Genomic DNA, 14913 nt, shown 5'->3' with positions numbered 1-14913 from the left:
TCGAGTTCTGTTAGTAAGAGAAAGACATGTTTTCAAGCTTATCCAAAGCTTCTCCAGCTACCACAACCCTGCATACAGATTTTTAAAGGTGTATAGGTGTATTTTTGCACTTCATAGAGTTTAAGCTCCAGCTGCCTTAGAATCCTGAATCTCATTTTCAAAAGTGACTGAGGTGCCTGAGTGTGACAGTCCGTACTCCTGTATTCACCATTTTTACAAAATTTACCATAGTTCTTTAGAAGTATGCCTTGCGTTATCTGAAAACTCATATTTTGCTGCTCATTATTGTCCTGGTAAAGTATGCATAGCCACATTGCATGTAAAGTTATGGGATTCTTCTGTATAGTTTTACTGGACATGTCCTAACTCTGGGTGTAGCAGCCACAAACCAATTCCCCAGAGGCAAAAGGCTAGGCAATCAGGTGTCAGTAAAATAAAATGGACCTTCACCTGTATAAGTGGCCATTCTGTAGCAGATGAGAGGATGTGAATGAAAATCTACTTTCTGATAAACAATCATCTGTAAGGCCTGAGAATAGAATAGAATAGAATAGAATAGAATAGAATAGAATAGAATAGAATAGAATAGAATAGAATAGAATGATCACCATTCTGATACAGTTCTTCTTCACTAGCCATACACAATCCTATCTATTTAAAAGTTCTCCTTCTTTAACTGTCTTTTATATGTGACACTCTTTGTTGTTTGATGAAATGTACCCTGCAGGGAAGAAGGTTTTGTCAGAAGTCTGGTGTGTGAATGTGTATATGAAAACATGTAACTGCTCTCACAGTGTACTTTGGAAATGATCTCATAGACAAACCCTCCTCTCTGTTATTGAGAAATCTATGGATGAAATTATGGCCCTATTGAAGTCAATGGGCTTTGCCAGTGATTTCAGCTGGATCAGAATTTCATCCTAGTAGCCACAGTTGAGCCATTTCTAAACTCGGAGAATAAATGATGGGAGGGCCACTCATTGATGGAGTTTTTGTTTTCTTGTTTCCAGGTTACAAACTCAATGCTTCCACCACAGAGATACAAAAAGTCCATTTTATTAAAAGAGTTTTCTGGGACAGTTAAGAATACACACGCCTATCCTTGTTCCCATGCTTAATGAACTTCAGTCTATTAAATAAAAATTGTATACGAGATTAAAAGAAAAGCAGCTAACAGTCATTTCCTATTCCGGAAAAAGAAGGAAGAGCTTGAAATCTGACCATATTAAACTCTCACCAGTAATGAATGATGAATACTGTGTTGGGAGATGAGTGCATTCAGATCAGCACATACGGTTTCTTCCATGCTTTGGCCAGGGACTATCAAGGGGCATGAGGAATGTATGGTTACATTTGTTATGCACTTTGGAGTGTCAGTTTTGGCGTTAAAATTGAGCTGCAATTAATGGGGAGAGTGGTATCCTATCAGCGAACAGCTAGGCCAGCTGGCTGTGCAGATATTTCATGTATATGGCTCAAATAGCTTTATTCTCTGTATATCGTTGACATTGTTGCCGCCAGCCAAAATGCAGTGCTTCCATCTGGTAGAGTGGCATGCAGCACATCTGGAAGTACTGTGAGCTGCTGAATGACAAGTTACTTTCTCTTCTTTCAGTTCCGGCTGGTGGTAAAGACAGCACTGAAACTGCTGCTGGTGTTTGTGGAGTATACAGAATCCAATGCCCCACTTCTAATCCAGGCAGTATCCACAGTAGATGATAAGAGAGGTGAGTAGCTGATAATGTAGGGTAAAATTGTGGCTCCCCTGAGAGTTTTGCCATTGATCATGGTAAGGTCAAGATTTCACCCGTGGTACATGTTTGTCTTTTCATTCCAAAGGAATCTTCCTCGATAGTTTTTAGTCCCACATTCCTTTTCTAAAACTGCTGCTTAATTTTTTTAAAAGCTTCAGAAGGGTAGCAGAGTTAGTCTGTAACAGGAAAAACTTAAAAAACAACAAATGGTCTAGTAGCACCCAACTAACAAAACATATAGATGGTATATGAGCTTTCATGGGCACAACCCAGTTCTTCGGATAACTTCCAACACTCTGGTCATCTGAAGAAGTGGGTTGTGCCCATGAAAGCTCATGTTACCATCTACATGTTTTGTTAGTCTTTAAGGTGCTAAAAGACTGTTTGTTGTTTTTCAAGTTTTTAAAGTTTGTTTAAAGTATTAAATACAGCACTGAATCACTGAGAGAAGTACCTTCCTCTCTAAATAATTCATTGGGTTTTGTTAATGTTGCTGGTGGGATAAGATACTATTTAACATGAATAATCATGTTAGAATTGGCACATGTTGAAAATATACATTAAACACATTGGTGAAACCTGTCATCAATGTAATCAGCCAGAAGAAGTTACTTTGTTTTATTTCTAAGACTATGTGGAATTTCTCCATAATGAGTCTGTCTATGATCCCATACCTATCTCTATTGTCCTTATTGCTGGAGAATCTAGGGGGCTCACAATTTTTTGTGTAATAATTTTCACAACATCCCTGTGAGGTAGAAAAGGGCTGCTATCCTCATTTTACAGATGAGAGACTGAATGACTTGCCTCAGGTCACACAAGAATTGTGTGGCAAAGCAAAGAATTGTATGTTGGTCTTCCAATTTGTAAGCGCGTACCCTAACCACAGAATCATGCTTTCTCTTTTGTGCATAATAGCAGCCATCTAATATGGAGAAAAAGTATATCATCACTTTATGTTGTCCAAAAACCTAAACAAACTCAGACCTCTAAAATGTTCTGTTGTTACATAGCAGTAAAATTCTCCAGCAGACATTATGCTGAAACCTGTTATCCTTCATGTCTAGGGGAAAAAAGTCTTGAATTTAAACAATTTGCATACAGTAAGAAAAGGTAAAAAAATGTTGTAGTGGGTTTTTTTGGGTGGTTCTTTCCATAAAATATTGCTAACCTCCAAGGTCATGCTCTTTTGATTTGAACTGTTCCTTTGGCTTCATGCAGGTTTGTAAGGCTGTAGATCTATTGTTGTGGTCTCACACACATGGAGATTAAAACAACATCCCCATCACTGGAATGGTTGCCTTGCTCCCAAACTTCCGCCAATAACTCCTTATGGTTAAAGTAAAACAAATGATTGGTGGGGACGGAAGCAGAGTGCGTGATGTCAGGGAGAGAAGAAAAAGTTGCCAGTTTTCACTTCTAGCTATCAAAATGGGTGTATTGAAAATATATTTTTTTAAAGAGCTATACATCCTCAGTGGCCAGCTGGAAGGCAAGGGGATACTTTAAAATGTGGCCAATTCAGGTTGGTTTTCTGTTTTGAATTAAAGCCTATAAACCTAAGAATGCTGTACAGTAGAAATGTACTAATAGTGCTCATGTAATAGTAAGTTCTATGATTTATTTTTTACAGACAATTCTGGTATTTCCTCAGCTCTCTGAACTCACTTACATTCTCATATCTTCAAATCATCAGCTGTTCCCATGATAGCAAACGTGATTCAATTATGGGGGGGAAAGGAAAAATCATACCCTCCGCTTTTATATCCCGTATGATTGCCTTAGGCCTATATTTCACTCGCCCCTTCCCCTCCCAAAAAGTAATAAAACAACTTCAGAATCAACATAACATTTTGGTTTGCTTGTGGTTAGATAGCTGATTGTTGAAAGCAAAGTGGGAGATTATTAGAAATCTCACCCCAATGGGGCAGCATATTGTACCATGGATTCACAACTAACTTATCATTACATATCCACTGTGCTTAAAAAAAACCTCTCACAATTATATTAAAAATTCCTCAAGTCAAACAAGAAACTACAAGAGAAGTCTGTTTTCTTGTTCTTTCTGGTTAGGATTGGGTTGGGATTTTTTAAGGTCATCAGAGGAATAGCATTTCATTTTTAGATGTGGAGATGTTGCCTTTTTAATTTCAGTCATTGGTCATTGCTCGCTTGTAACAGTGGCAGGCCTGCTTTAAACGATTTGCTTATCAGATGGAAGAAAAGAGGAAGAATATGTTTCATGCCTTGTTTTGGCAATATTATCATAAATCTTGGAACTAACTAATTAAGTTCAATGCTACTTTGGAAAAAAACCCTATTTTTCATCCACATGCAAAGTGCTGAAATATGGCATAATTCTTTAACATGTGTAGCACATATGATTAGCAACAACAACAAAACCCTCTTAATAATTCAACCCCCTTTCCAAGTGACCCCATCTGTGGTTTCTCTGCTAGAACACATCCATATGCAAACTGACATACAAAGTTCCATAGAAGTTGCTTGCTTAATAATGGATAAAGGTAGCTCATAAGTGAGCAATTGGGCAGTCCCTAAAACTCTTGCTTGTCCTCCCTTGTTTAGTTTTTTTTCTGATGTCTTTTCTGAGCTACAGTGTAACTGTCTCCCTTTAATTAAAGCACATAGATGCTGGGTGCTAGAAAGTGGAGTAGAAGTTCTACAGTTCCTTCAGCTGCTACTTTATCACAAACATCTTTTTTAATACAGAGATTAATGCATGGTGTCCGAACTGAGCACACTAACATCCTGTTTGTGCTTGTTGTTTCTGCTGCTTTGGCTGCTATGTGACTTGTAAGCGGCCTGTAATACAAGAATAGTCCATATTTTCCTCCTCATCAAAGCAGAGCTAGATGTTCAGGAGCTTAATACTGGTATTCCTAAGATTGTGTGAAAGGATATACAGGCACATAATACGTGGGTTTTTTTTAATGCATAAAAGGCCCAAAGGCATCTCCAAATGTAGAAGTTGTCACTTGTTAGTGCTTATGACTAGTGGAAATCTACAGATAAACCTTGTCAGTGAATTAATTCTCCCCTAGCAGTACCAATTGTTTACTCCTCACCTCTATTGTTAGTCTGTGGGACTTTTCATGGACAGAAAACTATTTGTGTTTCCTTGCATGGCTGATCTGTGGTGTGGAAACTGTATATAAGGACTTGGCTGACCCCACCAAACTCATGTTCCTTTTTTATTGGATTTAAACAAAATTCATGTGCACATGGTGTTAAAGAGAGGCCAAAAACAGTCAGACTCAGGAAGATACCCTATTTGGATATACTGTATTTAATGTGTCCTGTATCATCTAGGACCTTGTAGGTGCTGTGCACCATCCATGACCACTTCTGAACTTAGTAGTAAAATGTGGATGAAGACGATACGATCCTGCCCCAAATCACAAGCTAAAGAAGAATTTCCAATAGCTGTCCACAATAGGAAGCCTATGACATACTGGAGAGTGTTTCTGATTCCATTCAGTAGGAAGGCCAAGAAAGAAACCTCTATCCGTTCACTACAGTGAGCCTGATTTTTTTTCTCTCTCGTCAGTTTTACTACTGATACTACATGAAGATCTCAAAGCACTTTTCAGAGGGGGTCAGTATCATTGCCCTCTTTTTACAGATGGAGAAACTGAGGCACAGAGAGGTGAAGTGACTTGCCCAAAGTCATCCTGTAGACCAGTGACAGAGCTGGGAATAAAACCAAGGCTCATAAGTCCCAGTCCAGCCAACCACCATATGTCCTTTTATGTCACAGTCTGCTGTCAGAAAAAAAACGTTGCCAGAAATTCAGCACTATGCCTTTTTTGCATCAACATTTGTGTACCTCATAACATTGACAATTAACAAATATAGGTAGGTAGCAGTATAAAAAGAAAAAAAATCCCAAAGAGCTGATCATTAAATGGATTTAACTTTTCAGCAAAGCTAAACCTAACCTGAAAAGTAGGCCTCACGATTACGGTTAGTGGCAAACTATGACTTTTGGGTTGGGATACAAATTACCCTAGCATTTGGGAGTGTTCAGATCTGTGGTTTTGGTTTGAACTCATCTGTAGTCTGAGAAGTTTGAAAGCTTTCCATAAAATGAACATTCCTCTTCAGGGAAGGTAGAAAGAATGAGGGAAAATGAAGATGCAAACATACAGCTTTTAATGTTTTTCCGGGCTCCTAGATAAGTGTCCATGTCTTGCTGCAGCCTCTTGTGAGCACATATGCACACACAAGTAACAAGATGAGAGAAGATAGGCAGCTTTCAGGTCACCTCATGCTTTCTATTTGATTGTGCAATTCGGGTTCACAATGAGAAAATAGGCAGACTCGATGCAAAATGTCCTTATCTAGTATAAATTGAAGTAGCTCCATTGAAGTCACAAGAGCTATGTCAGTTTACACCAGCTGAGCATCTGATCCAGAATTTCCATGTCCTGGGTCAGGAAATGGCCTTTTACAAATCACAACAGCCTATTGCCTTCTGAAAAGCAAGTACTGCTGGACTGGCTTGCTGATAACAGTGCTTGGTTGACAGAGTAACATTAAACACGCTGAAAGCAGCAAAGAAATTGGTGCACCCAGGCTAGCTAAGTTTGTGTTTTCGTGGGTAACTGTGGATGTCATCTTTATATGGAAACAGGCAGGATAATGTAAAATGATAGAATATCAAGATACTGCATTTAAAATACAAAATGGAATTGTTCTAATCAAGTGAGGACTGTCTGGCTATAGAATAAAAGGCATTTCCTCCCCTCCTCACCCCTGAAGTCCTTTCACTGACTCACAAGGCAAGGATTAAGTAATCAGTTTGTCATGTTATTGGCAGTTCACTTCCTTACAAATGGCACTGTTATAGGTCCAAACTCTCTCTCTCTCTCTCTCTCTCTCTTTCTCTCTCTCTCATTTTCTTCCTTTTTTATAATAGAAACCACAGAAAGACATTTTGTAGTGAGGATATAATTCCTACTGTTCATATATCTTATTTGAGCAGAGTGAATTTGTTCCACATGTCTTCTAAACATGCGTTCCTTGCACAAAAATGTCTGTTGATATGAAGAGGCAAATGAAAGAAGATTAGTGGAATGGAAAAGCTCATTACAGAAGAGTGGTTTAATTAATGGATAAGAAAAAATATTGAGCAGTGAAAATATGCCCCCTGACCTTTTGTACCTTTTGCAGAATATCGGTATCAATTAAAGTAAAAGTATTGAAAATGAGAACATTCTGCTGACTAAAATTTTCCATTCTATAAAATGCCATCACTTTGTGAATGGTGCTTTCAATTACGTCCCTGGGAAATCTCAATCTGTGAATGAGTGAGTGAGAGAGAGAGAGAGAGAGAGAGAATGAGAGAGAGGATATATATTTGAACGCAGCGTGAATGAGAGATTGCTCGCAGTCCTGTGATGATAACTCATGTGGTGTATATGACAACCACAAAATGATTGTTAGACTACAACATCTTTTCTTTGGGGTCATTGATCAATCAAAGACAGGTTCTGATGAAGAACCTCTTGTGTTTCATTATATGAATTGTATTGTCACTCCGAGTCTGTATCCTGTGGATAAAATTTTGGAGGTGGATTTCTGTGAAGATTGGCCTGAAACTGAATCATTTCTCTGCACTTGGGATAATGTCTTTCAACCTTGCTGCTTATGTTGTTGAATTAGTCTCTCTACGTAAATAATAGATAGCTGTCTGATTTCCCTCTTGATCTTCACATCTACTTCAAACACAATCATCTGAACTTTGGTCCTTCAATTTCATTGATAAATCAGTTTTGGCTCTTTCTTGAGTACATAGTGAACAGCCTTCAACTATCTGAAGGGAGGTTCCAAAGGCGATGATGAGAGGCTGTTCTCAGTGGTGACAAATAATAGAACAAGGAGTCGTGGTCTCAAGTTGCAGTGCTGGAGATCTAGATTGGATATTAGGAAAAACTATTTCACTGGGAGGGAGGTGAAGCACTGGAATGGGCTACATAAGGAGGTGGTGGAATCTCCGTTGGTAGAGGTTTTTAAGCCCCAGCTTGACAAAGCCCCGGCTGGGATGATTTCATTGTAAATGGTCCTGCTTTTAGCTGGGGATTGGACTCAGTGACCTCCTGTGGTCTCTTCCACCCCTGTGATTCTATGATTCTACATATCTACCTCAGGGTTAGCTAAATAAATGGTATGGTTTTACAGAATTGCTCAGACATAAGACTTGAACTTGAGTCTACCAGCTGTTTTTCTAATGACTTTATCTGTGTTACTCTTAGGAGCCAAGCCATGGTCCAACATTATGGAGATCCTGGAGGAAAAAGATGGGGTTGACACTGAACTGCTGGTTTATGCAATGACTCTAGTTAACAAGGTTTGTTTTAATACATTAATGTCTTTAGCGATATTAGTGCTCATTTATTTTCAGTTACATCAAAGACATCTAGCAAGACCAGTCTTGTCCCAAGAACATACAGTGCAAGCCACTCAAAGCCAGACTGAATTAACCTTATCTGGAGTAGAATCAGAGCAGTTGACAGAATTGCCCCAGGAGTGGAGGGCCTTGGATAGAAGGGATAGGGCTAGGAGCTAGCCAGCCCTTCAGCACTGCCCAGCCTGCGCCGATGGGGACGCTAGCGGCAATTTAAAGGGCCTAGGCTCTGGCCATTGTTGCCGTAGTGGAGGTGGCAGCTGGGAACCCTGGGCCCTTTTAAATCACCGGGCCCTAGGGCAACTGCCCCTTTGGCTTCCCCATCAGCAACTCTTGAGTACTCTACCTGATGTTTTAATACTGTGCCAAGAGCCACCACTGTACTTCCATTTCGTAAATGTAACATTAACAACAGCAGATACCATGGTCAGAGGCACTAAGTATAACTTTGCATGATTATTTTATACAATACACTCATACAAATATTCAAATAAATATTCTTTAATTTCAACCCACAACAGCTGTAAAATTCAGAAACGAGTCTTCTCTTTCCAATTTTCTCTTTTCCATCCCTTAGAACACTTTCAGAGCTCCAGGTTAGAGAGGAAAATGAGATATTAGGGTAACTGAAAGAGAAGTTAAGTCACTTTTCAAATTAATTGGCTGGAGAGGTAAGAGGGCTGAACAGATAGGTAGAGGTGGAGGCATGAGGGAGAACATATTCACTTGAGGTATTGTGGTACTTCGGAATGGTGTGAGGGTTAGACAGATAGAAAGAGGGGCCTAGGTGTTTAAGAGTCTGACATGACTGATGTAGTGGGGGTCAGATATTTGGGGAGGGACACAGGAGATTTATTATTTGATAGATAAGGACAGTAGTGCGAGCATTAGCGGGAGTAGCAGTTTATGGATCAGTAAACATAGGAGCAAATTTCTGAAGGTTAGTTTACAGCATTGTGTCAATCTGCCAGTATGAATAAAACAAAGTTATTCTTCTTGTTTATCATTTCTGTAATGGTCTCAATCAGGATCAGGACTCCATTGTGTGAAGTATTGTGCAAATACAGAGGAGGAGACAGATCCTTTCTCAAAGAGCTCAAAATTTAATTAGAAACAAAGAAATGAATGTAACAAACCATAGGAGGCAGAGTAGACAAGCATAATGGTAATAAGATCCCATGGTTACAAAGGCTAGCTTTGTACACAATTTGATAGTTCCAGAACATTTGATATTTTTCTCTTTGCACCAAGGATAATGAATTTAGCAGGTCCGAGTACTTTGAAAAGAAAGAAAAAACATAAGGTGCCATGATTTTTTCGGTCTTGTTTGTCATTCTCAAAGGGTTTTATTACAAGAGCTGTTCCATTGTAAAATTAAATGTTATCTAAAAGATACATATACACTCACAAAAGAAAACCAAAAGTCTATAAAAATGGAAATCTAGATAGATAAGAAATTCTTAATCTCTAAAGCAATCATCAAATGAGTCACATTTTTAAACTGACCTTTTAAAGAAGATAGAAAACCAGAATTCATTTAGGAACTAAAATATTATTGTGCTTTATAGTTTTGTTTAATAGGTCATAGTGTTACTATCATTCTGACCTGTTAAATTCATTATATTCGTTCTAATGCCTTCAGTTTGTCAGTTCTGGTCATAAATCAGAATGTGAACGTACTCCTACTGCACAGTACTTTCTTAAGCTCTTGTTCATGGCTACAGTAAAAGCTTTTTGATAAACTAGCTTCTCCTTTAGTACTTGGCATTGCCTTTGGAAGCAACCTAGTAGGCCCAGTTCCCACAGTAGCATTGCTGTTGTCATGACATTTAATTTAAAGCCAACCTCTAGTCCTGTTGAAATCAAAGGCAAAACTCCCATTGACTTCATTAGGATAAGAAGCCTTCTGAAAGGCATCTATCAAGTTACATATGTATATAAGTCCCACTACAGTGCGAAAACATGTCCTCAGGAGTCTTTTTTTATATATGCCCTGTTTTATTTTATACTGGGTTCCTTCTTTCTGAGGAGTTATGCCTCTTAATCTTATCTGGAAATTGTCAGCCACTAGCATTTGTTTTATTACTTCATCCCACACTGACTTATTTTCATCCCACAGTTGTTTTCTCTAGTGATGAACCCATCATTCCTCCTTGGCAATTTTTTTAGGAGGGGGACATAGCGTGTGGACCTGATTTATGAGACCAGTTCTGCCACACTTAGTCACACTGAGAGACACCTTGCTCCAAAGTGACTTGCATAGTATTTATGATAAGGTGCTACTCAGCCTGAGTGGCAAAATTGGGTTCTTAAGCATATTTGGGCCTGATTCTCACTTGCCTTGTGTAATGCCACCAGGCGGAACCAAACCTGGGACTCTGGAGCTTCATGCATGAGCCTCTACAGCTTGAGCTAAAAGTTGGTTGGCTCTCAGTTAATGCTGTAGAGCTCACTCATTCGCTTGCTCTCTGCAAGTGGTCTAAGTGGGACTACATGGGACAGTGAACCATACCCACTAGGTATGTGGGTTATAGTTGCACCTTGCATAGTCATTAACAACAACATAAAAGAAGTGTAACATCCTACCAGATCAAAATAGCAGTACAGTGTGCTCACTTTGCAAGGATGTAAATGACTGCCAGAAGTCCAGGATAACAGAGAACCAGGCCCACTTCTATTTAAACAAATCTCCCTCCAGTAGTTCATCTTCTCCCCCTGACTTGGTTCTGCTGTTGAGCCATAATAATGGATTCATCTCGTGGCAGTCACTTTCAACACCAGGTGGAGTTGGTGTATTGCAATGCAAACTGTTCTATGACTTCATCGCACTGTAGCAGTGTGTATCTCATGACAGCATTGTGAATTCCCCTGCAAAAGGAAGTCTAAGCTATGATAAGAAAAAAAAAACCCTGTATCAAATCCAGATATAAATCAAAATGGGAGTTCAAAAAGTTATTTTGGTGTAAAGTATTTTTATACAGGCTGGACCTCCCTGGTCTGGCACCCTCGGGACCTGAGGGGTCCCAAACCAGGGAGTTTGCTGAACCAGGGGAGGTCAGTGCTCCCCTGCTGGCTGCTCCACTCCCAGGCTCCTCTCCCTGGAGCTCCCAAGGCTGGGATCCCACCCTGCTGCCAGAGTTCCCCGGGATTCCAGCCAGAACTGCCTGGTTGCTGCTGCTGTTGTCCCCCTGCCACTGGGGGTTTTTCAGGCTCCCTGGAAAAGGCTCCTCTGCACTGAGCCGATCAGCTGTTTGTCGGAAGATCGGGGCAGTCTGGATGCTCCCCTGTCGACATGAAAACCCTTTATCAACCTCCCCGGTAAACCTCATCCTACGAGGCATAACGGGGAGGTCGATAAAGGGCTTTCAGGTTGGCGCGGGAGCATCCAGACAAGAGCGCTGAGCTGACAAACAGATGATCAGCTGTTTATCGGCTCAGTGCGGCAGCCATTTAAATTTAAATGAAGCCGCGATTATTTAAATTGCGGCTTCATTTCCCTCTGCCGATCAGCCTAATCTACATGGCTCCATTGATGGAGCCATGTAATTTAGACATACCCTTAGACTTTAAAGAATGAGTAGGAAGGAAGGCACTGATATTTCTGCTGTCTAGAGCAACTTGTACATTAAGAAAACTACTATTACTAAAGACTTGAAGACAGTAGGCTGGGGATGATTACTGCTAGCTGAGCATCAGTCAGCTCTGTGGTTCACCCTTTTCAGTAAGGTCAAAGAGACAGGATTCAGTAGGAAACCAGCTTGCCTTGCTCCAAAAAATCTTTTTTGTATTTTTTCTCTCTCTCTCTTTGCTTTTAATTTTTGCTTTTAATGCCTTAATATTTGCTGTTCTGCAGTTAAGTAGAACCAGGGAATGATCTAAATATATATATATATATATATATCCACATTGTCAATAGTTTTGTATGAATTAGTAACATTAATTTGTTTTGTTTATCTATTTTTACACTTTACCAGTTTTTGTTAGACTTTGCTTCACTTGATGTTTTATTTTTCTAGCTGTGTCTCACCCCGTTCTTTATTTCTTGTTTAATCAGAATCACAACTACTACCATTTATAGATTCTTGTAAAATGTTTTTAATTCTCTTCCAAACAAATGGATGTCAATGTTTTCACTTTGATTCTTAGACACTGTCGGGGTTGCCAGATCAGGACTCTTTCTATGACGTGGTGGACTGTCTGGAAGAGCTAGGCATTGAAGTTATTTCACAAAGACACTTGAACAAGAAAGGAACAGACTTGGACTTAGTTGAGCAATTTAACATTTATGAGGTAACATAACATGTCCTGTTTTATGCATCTTGAAGCTTGTGCAAACTTCAAAGCTGAAGGGGGAATGTAACCTAGGTGAAACTTGGTTATCTATTTTATTTTAAAAGAAAAACATCTGGTTGCTGGAAGTGTTACACACATTCTTATATCTGACCTACTACGGTACATGACTACATGCAGCACAAATGCATTTCATACTAGACATAGAATATGCGTCAAGGTAAAACTGAGCATTTACTGGCCTCTTTAGAGGCAGTTCTGAAGGCAATTAAAACTCTTTCTCAGACTGCTAGTTACACATCAGAATCTCTAAGTCAGTAAAAGTGCTTTCCACATGCAAAAGTATTCAGTGCACACACCAAAAAAAAGGCCAGCCTAGATCAACTTCACACACACAGTTCTCTCCACAATTGATTGCCCAGTGAGTCCTTGTTTACGAGTTTATACTGGATCAATTCCTACCTGACTTGCAATGATTGGGTAATGACTGACTCTGCATTCACCACCTGTGAAATATTTATGTGCAAAGATAGGATATTTGGTTTCTTAATGATCAAACACATTTCAGACTTTGCTTTATTTAAAGTAATATAAAGTTAATGTGAATGTATGTTCTGGTGTGGTGAAATGAAATAACTGTCTTTAGCATTAAGTCCAGCTTCAGAGATTGGGCCTTTCTTATGCCAACTTCACCCCCGTGTAGCTCTACTGACTTTAATTGAGTTATTCCTGAGTTACACCCATGCTAGATGAGATAGACCAAATCTATGTATAGTGGCCCTAATGCTCCATTGATTGCATCACTGAATGTAGTCACACCAACTGAAAACTTGAGTGGCTCACTAGAGAATAAGGTCCAGATACAACCTCTGGTTTTTTTAGATCAATCATGATACCATGGACAGGTTTTCTCAACTTTACGGAGAGAGTCATGAAAACCAATAAAGATATTAAGCTGGCGTGCAAATCTGTTAATTTCTTTCTTGGGTGAGCCAAAATCATGGCAACATTAGTAAAGCTCTAAAGTAGGGCACGATTTACAATATCTGCATGGCTCTCACATAACTTCTTTCTAGAGAGAATGAAAATCTATGGACCAGACTGAGTTTCTAGAAATGTGAAGTTTGTTTATGGATCTGTCCCAGACTTCCTGTGGGACTTTGTTAAATCACTTAATATCTCCGTGGCTCTGTTTTGCCATCTATAAAATAAGGGTTGTATGTCATTACTTCCAGTGGTTGGGTGAGAATTCATAAAACTCTGGGTAAAGTCCTGTCTCTTTTGAAGTGAAGAGGAATTTTGCCATTGACTTGAATAGAGCCAGGTTTTCTTCCAGGGACTGAGATGTCCAAATCCCACTGTAATATAATGGGAGCTAGACATCTAAGTCCCTTTGACTTTAAAAATCCCAGTCTAATTTTTTTGGAGAGCTCTTTAAGATCAGCAGAGGAGGGGGTCTATGTAATTCCATAGTATAAATAGCATCAGTAAGATGAATGTGTAGTTAAAGTGAAGTAGCTGTAATAATGATGAGTGTCGTAAGAGTCAGCTATGCTGGGCGTGATGACTTCATGGTTGGGGATGACATGCAGGTACATGTTCATTGTTAAAATGTGAGTGAAAACATAGGGAATCCAGAAGTAACATGTGAAAAGTCTCCCCTTTCATTCCATTCAGATGACACTAAGACATGAGGATGGAGATGAGACTGCTGATCCCCCACCCAATGGGCGGAAAGATAGAAGAAGGGCCAGTCTTGGCTCCAATGAACGAAGAGGGCTGGAACGCAGGAGAAGTCGCAGACATTCAGCCCAGAGCATCAAAAGCACTTTATCAGCTCCTGCAAGTCCCTGCAGCCAGCCAAGCACTAACTTCATGTTAGGCCATGGGCAACGAATAGAAGATCTTAGTGAGAAGTAAGTGCCTGAGACAAGAAATATTCCTTTATTCCCGTTTCTGTACCCTTCCATTATGCTCACTGCACATTAGTGACTTTAATCATGCCACGCTGTTCAATTATTTAACTTTCCCCCTCCTTTCTTTCTTCAGTCTGAGTTTCTCTTAGTGGACACAAAAGCAAAACACTACTAGAGGGTTGAAAAGAGAAAGATGTGTAGATCATTGGTTCTTTTTATTCACCTGCCTTTCAGATGCATATGTTCCCTATGAATACCTGCCTGTCTGTACTATATTTCATTAATCTTCAAGAAAAAAAACCTTCAAAGTTATTTGTAAAGTAAACAAATATATTCCTGAGTCTGTATTACCATAGGAATTGATGTGAACAGCTTGAGAGTGAACATTCATGCAATGAGATCGTAACAATATTTAATGATAGAATTTTCATCTATTGTAATATAGGGACACAATTTCCATTTGATAGATCCGTATGGTAGAAGAATCAAATTCTACAGGGAGGTCCTGGAGAGATCATAAACATCA

General features: G+C 39.4%; 1 protein-coding gene across 11 annotated transcripts in view; it reads left to right on the top strand.

Annotated features, from left to right (window-relative positions):
* FHOD3 (formin homology 2 domain containing 3) overlaps positions 1-14913 on the top strand; it is a 592306-nt gene that overhangs the window by 418042 nt on the left and 159351 nt on the right. For all 11 annotated transcript variants that reach the window (XM_075921655.2, XM_075921653.2, XM_075921652.2 and 8 more), the window contains 4 exons: positions 1616-1727; positions 8030-8124; positions 12328-12471; positions 14149-14387. In XM_075921655.2, coding sequence (XP_075777770.2) covers positions 1616-1727; positions 8030-8124; positions 12328-12471; positions 14149-14387 — 590 coding nt within the window. The remainder of the gene's footprint in view (positions 1-1615; positions 1728-8029; positions 8125-12327; positions 12472-14148; positions 14388-14913) is intronic.

Source organism: Pelodiscus sinensis, chromosome 2 (assembly GCF_052426305.1).
Source record: "Pelodiscus sinensis isolate ZL-2025 chromosome 2, ASM5242630v1, whole genome shotgun sequence".
Lineage (NCBI taxonomy): Eukaryota > Metazoa > Chordata > Testudines > Trionychidae > Pelodiscus > Pelodiscus sinensis.
Note: the sequence above shows the minus strand (reverse complement) of the source record. Positions and strands in the feature narration are given on the sequence as shown.